At 44.0% G+C, this 17,069-nt stretch overlaps 1 protein-coding gene across 3 annotated transcripts in view; it reads right to left on the bottom strand.

Moving 5' to 3' along the window:
• The window catches only part of SNX24 (sorting nexin 24), a 158,986-nt gene extending 151,843 nt beyond the window's left edge, over positions 1–7,143 (bottom strand). The window contains exon 1 of one of the 3 annotated variants that reach the window (XM_078451534.2): positions 6,174–7,121. In XM_078451534.2, the coding sequence (XP_078307660.1) occupies positions 6,174–6,701 (528 nt within the window). In that variant the 5' untranslated portion in view covers positions 6,702–7,121. Of the gene's footprint in view, positions 1–6,173 lie in introns of all 3 variants that reach the window. The other 2 variants (XM_060636270.3, XM_078451535.2) reach the window with 2 other exon arrangements.
• Between the last annotated feature and the right edge of the window lie 9,926 nt (positions 7,144–17,069).

Here is a 17,069-nt window from a genome sequence, read left to right on the forward strand (position 1 = left end):
GACCTCATTCCCAGCTCCAGAAAGGCCTATTATTTTAACTCCATCTACTTAATGTAGCCTTGCCACGGTGATTGGTCCAGGTGGCTGTGGTCTCAGCCAATCAGCTCACAGAGCTCCCCCGGCAACAGGATTGGTTGAAAACCAACTGGGACTAATAGGATATGAAAGGAGAGGTATTTGTTCCGAGATTCTGGGGGGAAAGTGCCCATATCCTGAAGAAACGCCCTGGCTTCCTCTGGAAGTCAAGCACACACAATTTTTTTTTTTTTTAAATCTGCAACTTGTTCCTTTCCGTCACCAGGTGAAAGCAGAGAGGAGGGCCACTCCTGAATAGCCAGATGCCCTCATTCAACTTCTTCTCATTTTCACAAACACAAAATGGCAATAAAAATATTTCCTGCAGATCACTGTTAATTCCAAGGCAATACCTGCTTTGGGGTTACGCTAAACAACAACAAAAAGAATTGAGAACTGGGATGATATTAAGGTGTCGATAATTGTGTGACAATACTGACATTTTGGTTATAGGTTTTTTTTTTTTTTTTTAAGTCTTTACTTGTTGGATATCCTAAGTGAAATGGTTACAGGTGAAATTATAGCTTAGATTTGTTTTAAAATATTCCAGAATTTAAAAAAAATGAAAAATAAGGGGCGACAAATGAAGTAATAATTTAAAATACTGAAAGTGAGTAATGAGTAAATGATTCCTCATGTTGTTCTATTTTTTGTATTTTAATCCATAAAGTATTCTAAAATTTTTTAACGTTTATTTTTGAGAGAGTGTACACGCGCAAGCGGGGGAGGGACAGAGAGAGGGAGAACCAGAAACAGAAGCAGGCTCCAGGATCCTAGCTGTCAGCCCAGAGCCCTACATGGGGCTTGAACCCACAAGCCGTGAGATCGTGACCTGAGCCGAAGTTGGGCATTTAACCGACTGAGCCACCCAGGCGTCCATCTAACAATTTTTTAATGTTTATTCATCTTTGAGATGAATTTGAGAGAGAGAGAGAGAGAGAGAGAGAGATAGCACAAGTGGCAGAGGAGCAGTGAGGGAGGGAGACATAGAATCTGAACCAGGCTCCAGGCTCTGAGCTGTCAGCACAGACCCTGATGTGGGGCTTGAACCTACAAACCGCGAGATCATGAGCTGAGCTGAAGTCTGACGCTTAACTGAGTACCCGGATGCCCCTATTCCATAAAGTATTAAAACAGTAATGTTCCGTACACATATCTCAACATTATGATCATGTATGTATGAAGCTGCCTTATGTAGTAAAAAAAAAAAACAAAAAAACAAAAAAAACATGATACATCAGGTACATCAGTGAGAGTCCAGAATCCAAGAAAAAGATTTGTATAACCACAACACAGACACACATAACACAGTCACATATAGTTAAAGCAAACTCGAAAAACCATCTAATTCAATGCCTTTTTTCACAGCTATAAACAATGAAATCTAATACATTCAACTTTTGTGTTGCTACCTAGGTAGCAATTCTGGTGTTGCTACTTTTACCGACAACATATCTGAAACCTGAAAACAGCAGCCTACACGGTCCCCCACCCCGCCCCCGGGGACCTGCTTACCACCACATCCAATGAACTGTCCTCCATCCTTACAAGACCACTCAGCCACCGCCAGCACCCTCCTTGCGGTAAAGCACCTACCGTTCTCTCTCTTCCCACCCCTTTGCTTCCTTCCCCCTCCTCCCTCAGGATGCAGTGCTGAGACGTCTTTGCTCGGGCAGACTCTAGGAGTTTACTTTCAGTCCACCATCTTTCTTCCTTCCACATGCTCTTCCTGGGAAGAGCATCAACTTTGATACTTTTTCATCTTTTGGGCTGAACGACCACCTAGAGCGGTATTTCTAGCCCAGACCTCTATCCTGAGCTCCAAAACTAAGCAGCCTCATCAATCACAAAAACCTCAATACATCCGGCCCCAAATGAAATTTCCTCCTTGCTTCTGCTCTGATTTGGTCAACAGCAACGGCATCCATGGGAGTCACCACTGTTGCCTCACGTCCAGTCGCCAGGCCCTGGAGATTGGCGTTTTCCCCTTTCCCTTCCCAGATGCCTTTAGTTCAGGCTCTCACCCTCTCTCCTTTCTGGTCCTTCTGCTAGCATTCCTTAAACGATTAAGGCTCCAGGGTCCTCTTTCTAAATGCAAAGCTCATTATCCTGTATTTACTTCCTTCCTAAAAATCCTCCAACGACTTCCCAAAGTCTGGAGCTGAAGTCCACAGTTCTTTACAGCTCTCAAGGCTACCGAGCTGGTCTCTCCCCACCTCTCTCGAGGGTCAGGAGTCACCCTGCAGAATCCCTGCTGCTACTAGAAACTCCAGTCTGCACCCAGACCCCCACCCACCCAGTGAGCTGCTTCACGCCTCATAATCACTGTTCTTCTGGTGTTCCTCTCCTATTAGAAGACTCAATCACTCGTTATTTACTCAGCGCACATGTACTGAATTCTGACTATGTGATAGGCCCTGTACTGGAATACAGCTGTGGAGACAGACACTGACTCTTAAAAAGTGTAGAGACTTGCAGGGGAACAGCCAGCCAACAAATAAGCTATGATGAAGTACTACTTGAGTGCATGTGAATTTTGTTAGAATATCCTCTCGGGCTTCTTTATAAACTTAAATGATTTACAAGCGCCCCTCCTCCCAGCTTGTTTGTTTAAATCAGGGAGCTTAAAATGCCTTGCCCTTAAGATGAGATTTCTGCCCTGCAATTCCTCCTTCTAGACTTCACAATGTCAGCAAAAACCTCACCTGATTTCTAAAGTCAGCGTTCCTAAGCAGCAACCCCCCCCCCCCCCCGCCGGCCCCATCCCCGCACACCACCCTAAGGCAGAGCACAAGTGCCCTCTCCCTCTGCCCCGCGAACACCAGGGTACCCTAGCCCTTTCCTACCTTGTCCCTCCCGGCTGAGAGTCCCTAAGGAACAACACCCCTGCACCTTTCAATTCCCCTCTCGACATCATGCAAGCCGACAGTAAATGTTTAAGTGCTCAAAGGGCAAAATTTCACTCTTTAAAGGTAAATTACCTTGTACATGGAGCATAAGTTTGTATACTTTTTTTTTTTTAACGTTTTCTTTTCTTTTTTTTTATTTTTGGGACAGAGAGAGACAGAGCATGAACGGGGGAGGGGCAGAGAGAGAGGGAGACACAGAATCGGAAGCAGGCTCCAGGCTCTGAGCCGTCAGCCCAGAGCCTGACCCAGAGCCTGACGCGGGGCTCGAACTCACGGACCGCGAGATCGTGACCTGAGCCGAAGTCGGTCGCTTAACCAACTGAGCCACCCAGGCGCCCCTACTTTTTTTTTTTTTTTAAATAACAATGGAGCAATATGTATAAAAACTTTAAACAGCCCAGAAGTACCACTTCTAGTTAAGGTTCTAGGTAGATTCTAGTAGTAGGCATAAAAAAAGCATGTATGGGGATTTCTCAGGCCAACATTTGACACAGGTGCTAAAAATTAGAAGCAAATGTCCAAGCACCTGGGTGGCTCAGGTGGTTAAGTGTCCCACTCTTGTTATCAGCTCAGGTCATGACCTCATGGTTCATGAGTTCGAGCCCCTGTATGGCATCAGGCTCCATGCTGACAGTGTGAAGCGTGCTTGGGATTCTCTCTCTGTCTCTCTCTGTCTCTCTCTCTCTCTGCCCCACCCCACTTGCTCTTTCTCAAAATAAACATTTAAAAAAATGTTTTAAAAATTAGAAGCAAATGCCAGTCGCCATGAACAAGAGATCTGGGTAAACAAATGATGGAGTATTCCTTAAGAGGAAGATCCTTTGCTAGTAGCTAGGAGGAGACAGACCTATCCATATCGGCACAGAAAGATATCCATGTTGTAGGATGAATCTTACAACTTATTCTAAGGGGAAAAAAGCAACATGTTTTCAGGGCAAACAGAAAAGTCTCTAAGACAGCACCCCCACGTTTTATGTCTTTAGGGCAAGGGATTAGAAGCAAGGAGATAGAACCACACTTCGCTACAATGAACCTCGTATCACTGAATTTGTTTGAGCACACTATTTCTTAAATTTAAAACAGACATAATCACTAGAGTAAAAAGATGTGCTTTACTCCGAAGTATCCATTATTTCACAAGTTTCTTGTTGAGCAACCTGCGATCGTATTTTTAAATTCTGAGGGTTTGTTAAAGGCGAAATATTATCCGCTGCTAAATTCCCAGGACCTAGAATACAGACAGGGAGCAGGCTTTCAGTTAATATTTGCTAAATGAGTAACTGCTGAGCAGTTACAAAATAGCTGCTCAGAGGGAACAAAGTATCCAATAGCTGCTTCCTAGACTCATAGAGGGAGAAAAAAAAAATCACTTGCAGTGGTATCTTAACAATATGGTTACCAGTCTAAATGAGATGGGATTTTTGTAAAAAGTTAACTTTTAAAAAGCACGCCAACTGTCATCACATAGGCAACCTTCACACTGCCAAGTTGACCAAGAAACGGGCTCCTTCCAAATCGATTTAATTCACAACCTGGCACATGCCTGGTAGTAATACAAGTCAGGAAAAGGTATTTGAAAACAGTGTGGGAAAACACAGATGCAGTAAGAGAAGAGAATCGCTAATGGCCAAAAAGCCTTAATGTTGATTTGAAAGTGCTTCTTTGGGGAAGTAACTAACTTTAGTTTGGATTACTGAGACCGCCTTCATCTAAAAATGACCAAACAACCAGGCTATGATCTTCAGATCCTAAAGAATGTCCCCAAGATGGTAAGCCCTCCATGACTGTTGATGCTGACGGGGGAAGTGACCTATCTGGAAGAATTAAAGACAACCCAGGTTTCAAGGCTTTAAGGAAAAGGGTTTGCATACGTTCAAGCTTAAATTCAATCTCCCACCCACCCCCGCCCTTTTTAAGTAAAATAGACAATATTTAACCAAATGTCAATTCATTGTAAAGACTTATTTATATAAATAATGGCCAAACAGATCTCAGCTCTGCCCTCCCCCACCCTCCCCAGTTGTAGTTTCCTCCCCAAAAGAAGGCACTCTGAGTACTTCTTTTGGGACACCTGAACTCAGAGGTCTACTTAATCCTAAAAGCCCACATACTCCCTGCTTTTTTTTTTTTTAATCACTGCTCTTAATTCTCAAAATTCCCTTGAGAGGTAGATTTAATCCTCCCTATGAAAACACACAAGGTTCCAAATAGGCTGTCACCAAAACCCAGGAATGTTTAGAGGAGAGAAAGGTTCAAACCCTTGCCTGCCGAATGAAAGTCACTGGTGTTTAGCAAGTGAGTGAGTTAGAGCTGAATAATGTGATCACTCCTTTCAGGCTGCCCTCTGCAATCTTCTCTGCCTACCTTCTCTTTAACAACTGGAAATAAAATTCTTTTCAAGGTCCAACCAGCATGAGGAATTTCTCCCTTTAGCAATGATGGTCTAGATAAAGGTGCCTACGTTCACTGGGAAATCAACCACCCACAGTTTACTTACTGAACTCGTTACCCAAAGGTCCCAGGCCCTCCCTCACCCTCCCGACACACTCTTCCACGCCTGAGATGAGGGGGCCTGTTTCTCAGTTCTCAGGGATCAGTCTCAGGTACGGAACAGGTGCTCAGAAAGTACCTGATGATGCCATCTCAAGGCACTGCAGAACGAGGAGGTGGGGGGAAAAAAAAACTTTGGAAGCCATCTAAAAGCAACACACGTGCTCACTCGGGCTTTAATAAATCTCTACAAATGATTTTTTTTTTAATTAGCATGTTCTCCATCTGAATGGACCCACGGAACTTGGAAACGGACATCAACCCGCCGCGAAGCCACTCCTGTCTGGGCGGAGAGGGGGCAGCCGTGCCAGACACGAACGCAGCCCACCCCGGGCTGCAGAGGGCGAGCGGCGGGGAGAATGGCGAGCGCGGCGCACGAGGGCTGGACTCCCCGCGCTCCTGCCCCGAGGCCCGGAGCGGGGCCGGGAGGGGGAAGGGAGCGAATCGGGGCCGCCGCGCCGCGGAGGGGGCCCCGTCTCCCTGACAACCGCGCCGGGGCGCAGCCCAGCCTCAGGCCCGAGGGAAGGGAGGGCAGCCCGGGGACCCCCCGCGCAGGGCGGGCGGCGGCCGGGGGCACCACCGCGCTCAGCAGCCGCGGGCCCCGCTCGGGGGCCCTGTCCGGCCGCGGCCCGCGCCTACCGTGTATCCCCGCTCCAGGTCGCTCTCCTCGTAGCGAAAGGACGGGATGTAGACCTCCATGGCCGCGCCAGCCGGCCGGCGGAGGGCGAGCGGGGGGCGGGCTCGCGGCCGCAGCTCCGCCCCCGGCCGAGCGCCCCGCCTCCCTGCCCTGCACCCCCAGGACCCACAGGCTGCGCGGCCCGGCCGGGAGCCGCCGCCGTAGCCGCCGCCGCCCCCGGCGCACCACTGGCGCGCCGCGCTCCTGGGGGCACGGGGCGGGGAGCTGGGGGCCCCCCGCGGCGGAGGGCGCGGGGCTCTGGGCTCCCAGGTCCGGGCCCGCAGGGCGGCGGAGCGGAGCTGGGCCCGGAGGAGGCGGGGCCTGCAAACCTGTGAGTCTGCAGAAAAGGGGTGTGCGCGCCTCCGCGCCAGGCGCCGGGACCGGGCCGCACCCGGGTGCTCCCTGTCCTTCGGGCGCCCGCCCGCGCTGTGTCTGCAGTTCCCGAGACGCCACCCGAGCGGATGGCGGGACCGCGGGCGACAGAAAAGCATGGAGCTCCTGGGTTTGGTTTCGGATGCTTGGGTTTTCGTTTTTAACTCTCGGCTGGCAGGAACAGCAGCGAACCCTCCCAACTTTTTACCCAGACTTTTCTATTTGCCTTAGAGTCCAAGGTCAGCGTCTCGTTCTGAGTTCGCCCGCGAAGCTGGGGATGGTATTGTAATACTGAACCTGAAAGTCAGCGGGCCACAGACACCCACGTCCTGGCTTCTAGGTCCAATTCTAAAATACTGCCTTTGAGTATCTGTGGCGTTTTAACTAGAAGACAGACACACACACACGAGGAAGAAAAGAGAAGAAGGAAGAAAAGAAAAGAGAGGGCCCGAATGTGCTCTTCAGGCCAGGACCAGATAAGCTGAAAGTGCCTAACAGATGAAATGTTAGCAGATTACCTTTGCAAACTCTGCCTTAGATTAAAGCATGGAGGGGCGCCTGGGTGGCCCAGTCGGTTAGGCGTCTGCCTTTGGCTCAGGTCATGATCTCTCAATTTGTGGGTTCCAGCCCCACGTCCGGCTCTGTGCTCACAGCTCAGAGCCTGGAGCCTGCTTCGGATTCTGTGTCCCCCTCTCTCCCTGCCTTTGCCCTGCTCATGCTGTCTTAAAAATAAATAAACGGTAAAAAAGAAAGAAAGAAAGAAAGAAAGAAAGAAAGAAAGAAAGAAAGAAAGAAAGAAAGAAAGAAAACAAGCAAGCATGGAGCAGAATAGAAACTTGGAAGTGACTTGTGGGTCACATTATGAAGTGACCAGCCAGTGAGCTTTGGGGCTGCAGGCAATCAGCTTCTCAACCTCACAACCCAGAGATCAAAAAGTCCCACACTCTATCGTCAACCCACAGATCAGAGTCCCACACTCTATTGTCAACCCACAGATCAAAGAGTCCCACACTCTATATCCTCAGAGCCAGCCAAGTGCCCCTAAACACCTGCTTCTAACTCTGTTTGCTCTGGAGGCCAGGGGCATTACAACTTGGTAAGCTCTGAAGTTTATCCTGAGCCCCTAAATCGTGGGAAAAGAGAAAGCATCAGGCCCTTTCCTTTAAGAACTTGGCTGATGTGCGGGTTGCCTGGGTGGCTCAGTAGGTTAAGCGTCAGACTTTGGCTCAGGTCATGATCTCGGCTGACAGCTCAGAGCCTGGAGCCTGCTTCATATTCTGTGTCTCCCCTCTTTCTGCCCCTCCCATGCTCATGCTGTCTCTCTCTCTCAATAATAAACGTTAAAAAAAAAAAAAAAGAAAGAAAGAAAGAACGGGCCTGATGTGGACCTACAAAACCTCATTAGCCTCATCTGAAGACCTGTGTGCTGACCCACACACTTGCGACTCCAGCATCCCCCCCCTCAGAACTCCATGCCTCAGCAGAAATCTGTGCCCCGTGACCAGACTCGTCTTCCTCTTTTCTTCTGCTGGCCAGCACCATCTCATGTTGGGAAACAGCTCTATGGACACCATGCTGTCTGAGTTCAGAACCTGGCTTATAGGTTCTCTTAAGCCTCTGGTGACTATCACTGGGTGTTCTGTGATTCACTTCTCTGCCTCACTCAGTAGGTTTTAGGGCATATACCTTTAAAAATATTTTCTTTATCCCCTGCTTGGCACTTTGCCTGGCACATTTTTCTTGAAAGCCTTGCATAAGCATTTAAATAATCTCTACAAAAGCAGCAGAATGCAGCAGGTACTATGGCAGATGCTATTAACTACCCTGTCTCAGTATTAAGCTTTCTGATAACCCCATGAGGAGGTGTGATCTGCTGTAGGACTTTAAAGAACTAAGAAGTAGTGTTTCTTTTGTTGTTGTTGTTGTTAAGTTTGTTTTTATTTATTTTGAGAGAGAGAAGGGGGTAGGGCAGAGAGAGAGAGACGGAGACAGAATCCCAAGCAGGCTGTGTGCGGTCAGCATAGAGCCCAACACTGGGCTCGAACTCGTGAACCATGACTTCATGACCTGAGCCGAAATCAAGAGTTGGATGCGTAACTGACTGAGCCACCCAAGGCACCCCCTGTCTTGTTTTTTTTTTTCTTTTTGAATAATAATGGTGAGGTGCCAGGTTGGCTCAGTCAGAAAAGCATAGGACTCTTGATCTCGGGGTTTTGAGTTTGAGCCCCATGTTGGGCTCAACATGGAAAAAAAATCATGAGTTTTAAAGTTTAAAAAAAATGAATAAAATAGGGGCACTTGGGTGGCTGGGTCGGTTAAGCATCCGACGTCAGCTCAGGTCACGATCTCATGGCTTGGGGGTTTGAGCCCCACGTGGGGCTCTGTGCTGACAGGTCACAGCCTAGAACCTACTTTGGATTCTGTGTCTCCCCCTCTCTCTGCCCCTCCCCCACTCATGCTCTGTCTCTCTGTCTCTGAAAAATGAATAAACCCTAAATAAATGAATAAATAAATAGAATCTTTAAAAAAAAAAAGTCTCAGTGGTTAATGTAACCCAGGATTATGCAATCATAAAACCCTTGTGCTAGAGATTGCTGAGCAAACTTTTAGCATGCTTTCTACACTCTCCTACCCCAAAGCCTGCTAGTAACCTGGCATATACATTTTTGTCTGACATCGCTCACCTGTTTACCTGTTGAACTGAACAGGCAGAAATGTGTGGATCTATGAAGATCTGACAGAATGGCCCAAGTGAAACCTATTTGCTGTATTCTAATAGCTGTGTATAATTTAATTTTGCCTTGCTGAAAATCCAATATGTGGGTGTGTTCTTGGGGTCTATCGGCTCAGCCATAAGTGGTATTGCTATTATTTCAGTTATTATAGATGGCGTAATTGAGGCTTAGACAAAATAAGTAACTATGAAATTCCTAGCTAATAGAAGACCTTAATTTTTTTAAAGAGCTAAATTTCTTTTCTTTTTCTTTCTTTCTTTTTTTGGGGGGTGTGAGGGGGAGAGGGAGAGACAGAGTATGATTGGGACCAGAAGAGGGACAGAGGGAGAGGAAAAGAGAGAATCTTAATGGAGTCAGATGTGAGGCTTGATCTCAGGACTATGAGATCATGACCTGAGCCTAAATCAAGTCGATGATTAACTGACTGAGCCACCCAGGCTAAATTTCTAACCAAATTCTGTGAGTAACCACTAAGAAGGGGAGAAAAGAATAACACTACAGAGAACATGGCAACTATTTTATCCTGTTGTTCCTACATAATTTTTAGACTTACTCTATGATCAGAGACAAGCCAGCTAAATTTTTTCTCAGAACCTTAATAAAAATACATGGCAAATACATATGTAAGACATTGAACAGTTAGTATCTGTTAATAAAAGTAAAAAATATGAGGCACCTGGCTGGCTCAGTCGGTTAAGCTCTGACTTCAGCTCAGGTCATGATCTCACCATTCTGGAGTTTAAGCCCCACGTCGGGCTCTGTGCTGACAGCTCAGAGCCTGGCGCCTGCTTTGGATTCTGTGTCTCCCTCTCTTTCTGCCCCTCCCCTGCTCACACTCTGTCTCTGTGTCTCAAAATTAAATGTTCAAAAAAATTTTTTTAAACAAAAGCAAAAAATTTGCATAACCAAAATAATAAAATTCTGTTAGAATCCAGGTATAAAACTCTTACAGTAAAAATACCATATTTACATAATACTGGGTAGAAATATATTTTAGCAATATAAACTAGTTAAAACACCAACTTATGTTAGTTTTTGACCTGAGTTCAAGAGTTGAATGCTCTAACGACTGAACCAGCCAGGCACCACTATATTAGAAGTTTTGACCAAAATCTATCAGGAATGTATTACATATTCAACACTCAATTATAAGACTAATACATCATGACCAAATAAGATTTATCCCAGCAACATAAAGGTGGTTATGTTGGTGGATTTCCTAAACATTAGGAAATCCGTTGACGCATTTCTTAGCATCATATTAGAAAAGAAAAAAAACCAAATGAATATTTCAGCGAATCCTAAAAAATCATTAATAAATCAGTGTACCACTTCCTAATAATTCTTAGACTAGGAAGAGCTAGAAACATCTTTTTTTTTTCTTTTAAAGCTTATGCATTTATTTTGAGAGAGAGAGAGAGAGAGAGAGAGAGAGAGAGAATCATGTGCATGAGTTGGCAAGGGGCAGAGAGAGAGGGAGAGAGAGAATCCCAAGCAGGCTCCACACTGTCAGCACAGAGCCCGACACAGGGTCTGATCTCATGAACCATGAGATCATGACCTGAGCTGAGATCAAGTGTTGCATGCTTAACAGACTGAACCACCCTGGTGCCCCACCTTTAGCTTAATAAAGGTTAACTACCATAATCCCACAGCAAATCTATTCAGCATTATATGAGGAGACATCATAACAGTACCAATAAGTGTATCACAACTGTTCTTTCACATTTTGCTGGAAGCCAGTGAAATAAGACACGTAAAAGACCTAAGAGGTACAGATATTGGATAGGAAGAAAGAAAACCAAGGTTATGTGTAGATGAACTCTACATAGAACACAGTCAACTAAAAAATTATTAGAATTAATAAAAGTTTCATAAGTCACCATATATTAAATCAATGTATACTAATCAGTAGATTTCTTATACAATAGCTTTCTTACACACTAACATTAATCAGTTAGAAAACAACATTGGGAAAAACAAAAGATATCACCAGTAACAACCTTTAAAACTTATAATGTCTGACGATAAACTTTACAATAAATGTTCAAGACCTTTTGAAGAAACATAAAAAACTTTATTAAAGGACATAAAGAAAGGTCTGCAAATAGTTACAGCATGTTCCCAGATGGAAAGAATCAATTATTTTAAAGATAGGAGATTTCACCAATATGATTTATAAAGTCAATGCAATTAAAACCCCAATGAGCTAAGAAAAGTGACAAGCTGGTTCTAAAATTCACATGAAAAATGAATAGGGCAAGTTTGAACAAGAAGAAAAATGAATGAAGGCATAAGTTAATTTACAGGACATCAAACATTATAAAGCCATAACCCAGACCTTCTTTGACTTACAATGGGGTTATGTCCTGAGAAACCCATTATCAGCTGAAAATAGCGTTAAGCCAAAAATGCATTTAATACTTGCTTAACCTAGTGAACATCGAGTCTTAGCCCACGATGTCCAGAACATGTCCAGAATGTTTCTGTTAATCTACATTTGGGCAAAATCATCAAACACAAAGACTATTTTATAACCAAGTATTGACTATCTCCTGGAATTTATTGAATACTGTATGGAACATTAAAAAAAAAAAAAAAAGAATGCTGTAGGTGTGTTAGTTGTTCACCCGTGTGATCTCCTGGTCAATTGGGAGCTATGGCCGCCCAGCATCACAAGAGAGTATCATACTGCACATCATCAACCTGAGAGAAGGTGCAAATTCAAAATGTGAAGAATGGGTATTGCTTTGGCACCAGGATAAAGGCAAAAACTCTTAAGCTAAACCAGCATAGGTCAGGGAGAGTCTGTAATGAAGCCAGGGTCATCCTGGAACAGAATGAGACAATGCTCCAGGGTACCAAGTAGTCCGGAAACAGATCCCTGAATATATGGCAATGTAGCATGAACCACACAGTGTTATTTCAAACTCATGGTTTCAAACTCATGGGGGGGGGGTGGGGGGGGGGAGTAGTCAACAAATGGTATTTACTTAGCTTTCATAAATGTTTAAATTGTAAAATTTCAACATATGTTAAAAATAAATGGTGTTTAGATAAATGGTATAGAGATGAGTTTATAGACAACTGGCTATCCATTTGAAAGAAAAATAAAATAGGTTTTAAAAATGAATTCCATATAGAGTAAAAATCTCTATGAAAAAGCAAAGCTATAAAAACCTTCACGTGGACGAAATCTTCTTATTACAATATACAAAATGTCAAAGACATTAATGGAAAGCTATTTTAGACTAGATAAGGATTTAAAATTACACTTGACCCCTGAATAAAATAGGGGTTAGGAGCACTGACTCCCCCTGCAGTTAAAAATCCATGTATAACTTGGGGTGCCTGGGTGGCTCAATCAGTTAAGCGTCCGACTTCAGCTCAGGTCATGATCTTGCGGTTCGTGGATTTGAGCCCCGCGTGGGGCTCTGTGCTGACAGCTCGGAGCCTGGACCCTGCTTCGGATTCTGTATCTCACTCTCTCTCTGCCTCTCCCCTGCTCACACTCTGTCTGTCTGTCTGTCTCTCTCAAAAATAAACATTAAAAAAAAAATTTTTAATCCACGTATTACTTTTGACTCCCAAAAAACTAAAGTACGTATAGCTTACTCTTGACTAGAAGCCTTACCCAGAACATAAACCTTCAATTACACATTTTGTATGTTAGATGTATTATATACAGTATTCTTTCAATAAAGAAAGCTTAGAGAAAAGAAAATGTTAAAATCATAAGAAAGAAAATACAGGTACCATAATATACTGTATTTATAAAAAATTCCACATGTAAGTGGACCCGCACAGTTCAAACCCATGTTGCTCAAAGGTCAATTGCAATGTAAGCCAAAGAGCATAAAGTTTAAAAAAACATTCAACAAGCAGAGAAAAATATTTTCAACCTGTATAACAGAGGACTAATGTACATTATACATGTAAAGAATACACAATTTTTTTAACAGCATAATAGGAAATGTTCACAGTTCGAACAGGCATTTCCCAGAAGAATTCAATTGGGCCCAAAAATCTGCGTTAAATGTTTATTAGCACATAACAAATTACCCCCCGCAACAATTTAGCAATTAATACTTATCATCTCTCACGGTTTCTATGGGTCAGGAATCTGGGAGCAGCTTTGGCTGCCGTCAAAATATCCACCAAGGCTCAGTCATCTCCAGAGTCTACTTACTGCACTACGGGACCCACCAACGAGGTCACTCACATGCCTGGCAAGTTCATGTTGGTCACTGGCAGGAGGCCTCCGCTCCTGGCCTCTTGGATCTTTCTATCTGTCCCTCTGCATATCCTGAAAACATGGAGGCTGGCTTCCCCCAAGGCAAGAAATATAAGAGCTAAGGACAGAGGCCACAGTGAAACCACACAATGAATACTACGTTGCTGTTAAAAAAAAGAAACAAAGAAAACCTATCTAGAGAGCTCTAGGTTACGATAGCAAATTGAACATCCATAACCGATTTCACGTTTTCCTCCAGCCCCAGTAAAACTACAAGGAACTTTCCCTTTTTTTCCCTTACACCCATAAAAATAGGGAAAACAGGAGAAGAGAGAACAGCAACAAGATATTTGTGAGCTACAAAGCAGATGGATGAGAAGTAACTGTTGTAGCAAACAAGAAAAAGCTGAATTTCAATGGGAAAGCTGAAAACCAGCCTGATTTACACAGCACAACAGTCAAAGGCACAGCAACAGGGAACAGCAGGTGCCTCCCAGAATGGGAGGGGGTTGGCTACAACTCGGAAGATGGAGTGACACCTAGCTGAGAATCGGGAAGACCCCTTCCTTCATCACCTCCTCACCTCCATGCTATTCTAGACGTGCTGGAGGTTATGTCCTCAAGAGAGGGGAGAAGACAGAGGCCTTGCATTGTAAGTTGACACCCTGTCTGAGGGTCTGGGGGGTGGTGGCAATATACATGCCGAACGACGAACGTTGAAAACTTTCCTACCTTCCAGGCAGGAAACAGGAAAAGCATTCTCTGGAAAATCTGACCAGCCCAAGAGGAGAAATCTGGAGACACCCACATTGGAAATTTCCTACAAACAGCTCAGTGAGATCACTCTTCAGTGATGCTTAAATCTCACGGGTCCCATGACTATGCTCAGAGCACCCAACTAGCTTTCGCTGCTAAACATGTTTCACTGCTAAACGTGAAGAGGCATTCAGTGATTAATAGGTATCTGAGGAGAGCATCTAACGTGAAAGAGAGGCCAAAATAGAGAAAGTAATTTTGAGGATACAGAAACGGGGAGGAAAAGAACTTTAAAAAGTACCATAAAAAGTAACATTCTCAGAGAAATACAGGCCTTAAAGATAGGACTGATCAGGGGCACCTGAATTCCTGGTTAGTTCCGTGTCTGACTCCAGCTCAGGTCATGATCTCATGGTTCACGAGTTTGCACCCCGCATGGGGCTCTCTCCTGTCAGCACAGAGCCTGCTTCAGATTCTCTGTCTCCTTCTCTTACCGCCCCTCCCCCACTTGCTCTCTCAAAAATAAACATAAAATAATTTTTTAATGTTTATTTCTGAGAGAGAGAGAGAGAGCTTGAGCAGGGAAGGGGCAGATAGAGAGGGAGACACAGAATCTGAAGGAGGTTCCAGGCTCTAAGCTGTCACCACGGAGCCTGAAGCGGGGCTCGAACTCGTGAACCGTGAGATCATGACCTGAGCCAAAGTCAGATGCTTAAACAACTGAGCCACCCAGGCGCCCCCAAAATAAATAAACATTAAAAAAAAAAAAAAGGAATGATCACAAAACAAAGAAGTGTAATCAGAGAGTAGAAAAAAAAGACAGAAATGGAAAATAAGAAAGAAAAATATTGGCCCAAGTCCAGGATATCCAATATCCAAATGATGGGTCTTCCAGAAAGACAAGACAGAGAATACAGAAGGGAAGACATCATGAGTGAAACAATTCAAGAGAATTTCCAGAACTGTATGTCAGGTTTCCAGATTGAAAGCACCCATACCGGATTAAAACAGACATACACAACAGCAAATCTCTGTAAGATTCCAGAACACTAGGGACAAAAGACCTTGTAGAGTCCAGAGGGGCGGCAGGGTTGGAGTGGCAAACAGCTCATACACAACGGATCAGAAAACAGAATGGCTTTGGAATTCTCAACAGCAACACTGGAAGCTGAAAGACAATGAGGCACTGTGTTCAAAGTTCTAGAGAAAATCATTCTCAACATATACTTGGTTAAATTATCTATTAAGAAGAAAACTAAAATAAAGTCTCAAAAGTATGGTTTCTATGTATCTGTTTTCAGGAAACTACTCCGTATATCCACCAAAATGAGGGCTAAATCGAGAAACAGGAAGACAGGTGCCTGAGTGGCTCAGTAGGTAAAGCGTCCTACTCTTGGTTTCGGCTCAGGTCGTGATCTCACGGTTCGTGAGTTCGGGCCCCACATCAGGTTCTGTGCTGACAGCTGTGGGGCCTGCTTGGGATTCTCTCTCTGTCCCTCTCTTTCTACCTGTCCCCTGATGGTGCTCTGTCTCTCTCTCTCTCTCAAAAATAATAAACATTAAAAAATACTATTGCTTTCTAAAATATATATGTGTATATATATATATATATATATATATATATATATATATATAATGAGGGAAATGAGATATTGAGGGGAACTCTTCCCAAGATTCTGTAAGTCTAATACTGTTCTAGAAAATAAAGTTTGTTTTTTAAAAAAGAAAATCGTGATTAAATATACTACAACTTTCCATGGTGAACAATATTTGTATAGGCACACTACTGCGAGCATTAAATACGGATTTAACCAGAAATTGTAACCTAACTACACTTGAACGGGGGCGGGGGAGGAGGGGCATGAGGGCATGAGGCAGACGGACAAAAAGCTAGCCGGACACCCACTTTATTTAGAAATGTGAAGGTGATGTAAATGGTAGAACAGCTAAACGTAGAGAGGTTATCTTTCAGGAAAAGTACTGGGAAACTGAGGTACATGTGGGGCATAGAAGCCCTCTATTTTGTCATTTAGCCTTTCCGATGTTAGTTTATTTTCCTCTTACTCAAGGATATTTATATGTATTTTTTGATATATATATCCTTGAATATATATATATATATATATATATATATATATATATATATATATCCTTGAAAAAAATATATATATATGATTTTGTTTCGAAGTAATCTCTACACCCAGCATGGGGCTCGAACTCACAACCCTGAGATCAAGAGGTGCCTGCACCAGCAACTGAGGCAGCTGGGTGCTCCCTGAAACTAGTTTAGTCTCCAAACTGTATGCAAGTAATAACTGGATGAGATAAACATTACTTTAAAAATCATAAGACTGGAGTTGATTTTTATCTACTGACAAGCAAAAGCTTTCAATAGGTTGGCAAGCTGAAAGGTAAATTTGAGGAAATGACATGAATCGCACCACTAAAGAGCCCTGAGCAGTTGTTTGGCATATTGATGGTATTTTTTTTTTTTAAATGGCAACATACTAACAACTAATGTCAGGAAACTTAGGTTTCCTCCTCTGACCTCATCACTTCATCTGCCCCTCTCAGTTTGTGCCTCTGTAGTCTTTTATTCTTTTATATTAAAAAAAATTTTTTTAATGTTTATTTTTGAGAGACAGAACGCAAGCAGGGGAGGGGCAGAGAGGGAGACACAGAATCCGAAACAGGCTCCAGGCTCTGAGCTGTCAGCACCGAGCCCGACGCGGGGCTCAAACCCGTGAACCGTGAGATTGTGA

The sequence above is a fragment of the Panthera onca genome, chromosome A1 (genome assembly GCF_046562875.1).
Source record: "Panthera onca isolate mPanOnc1 chromosome A1, mPanOnc1 haplotype 2, whole genome shotgun sequence".
Classification (NCBI taxonomy): Eukaryota; Metazoa; Chordata; class Mammalia; order Carnivora; family Felidae; genus Panthera; species Panthera onca.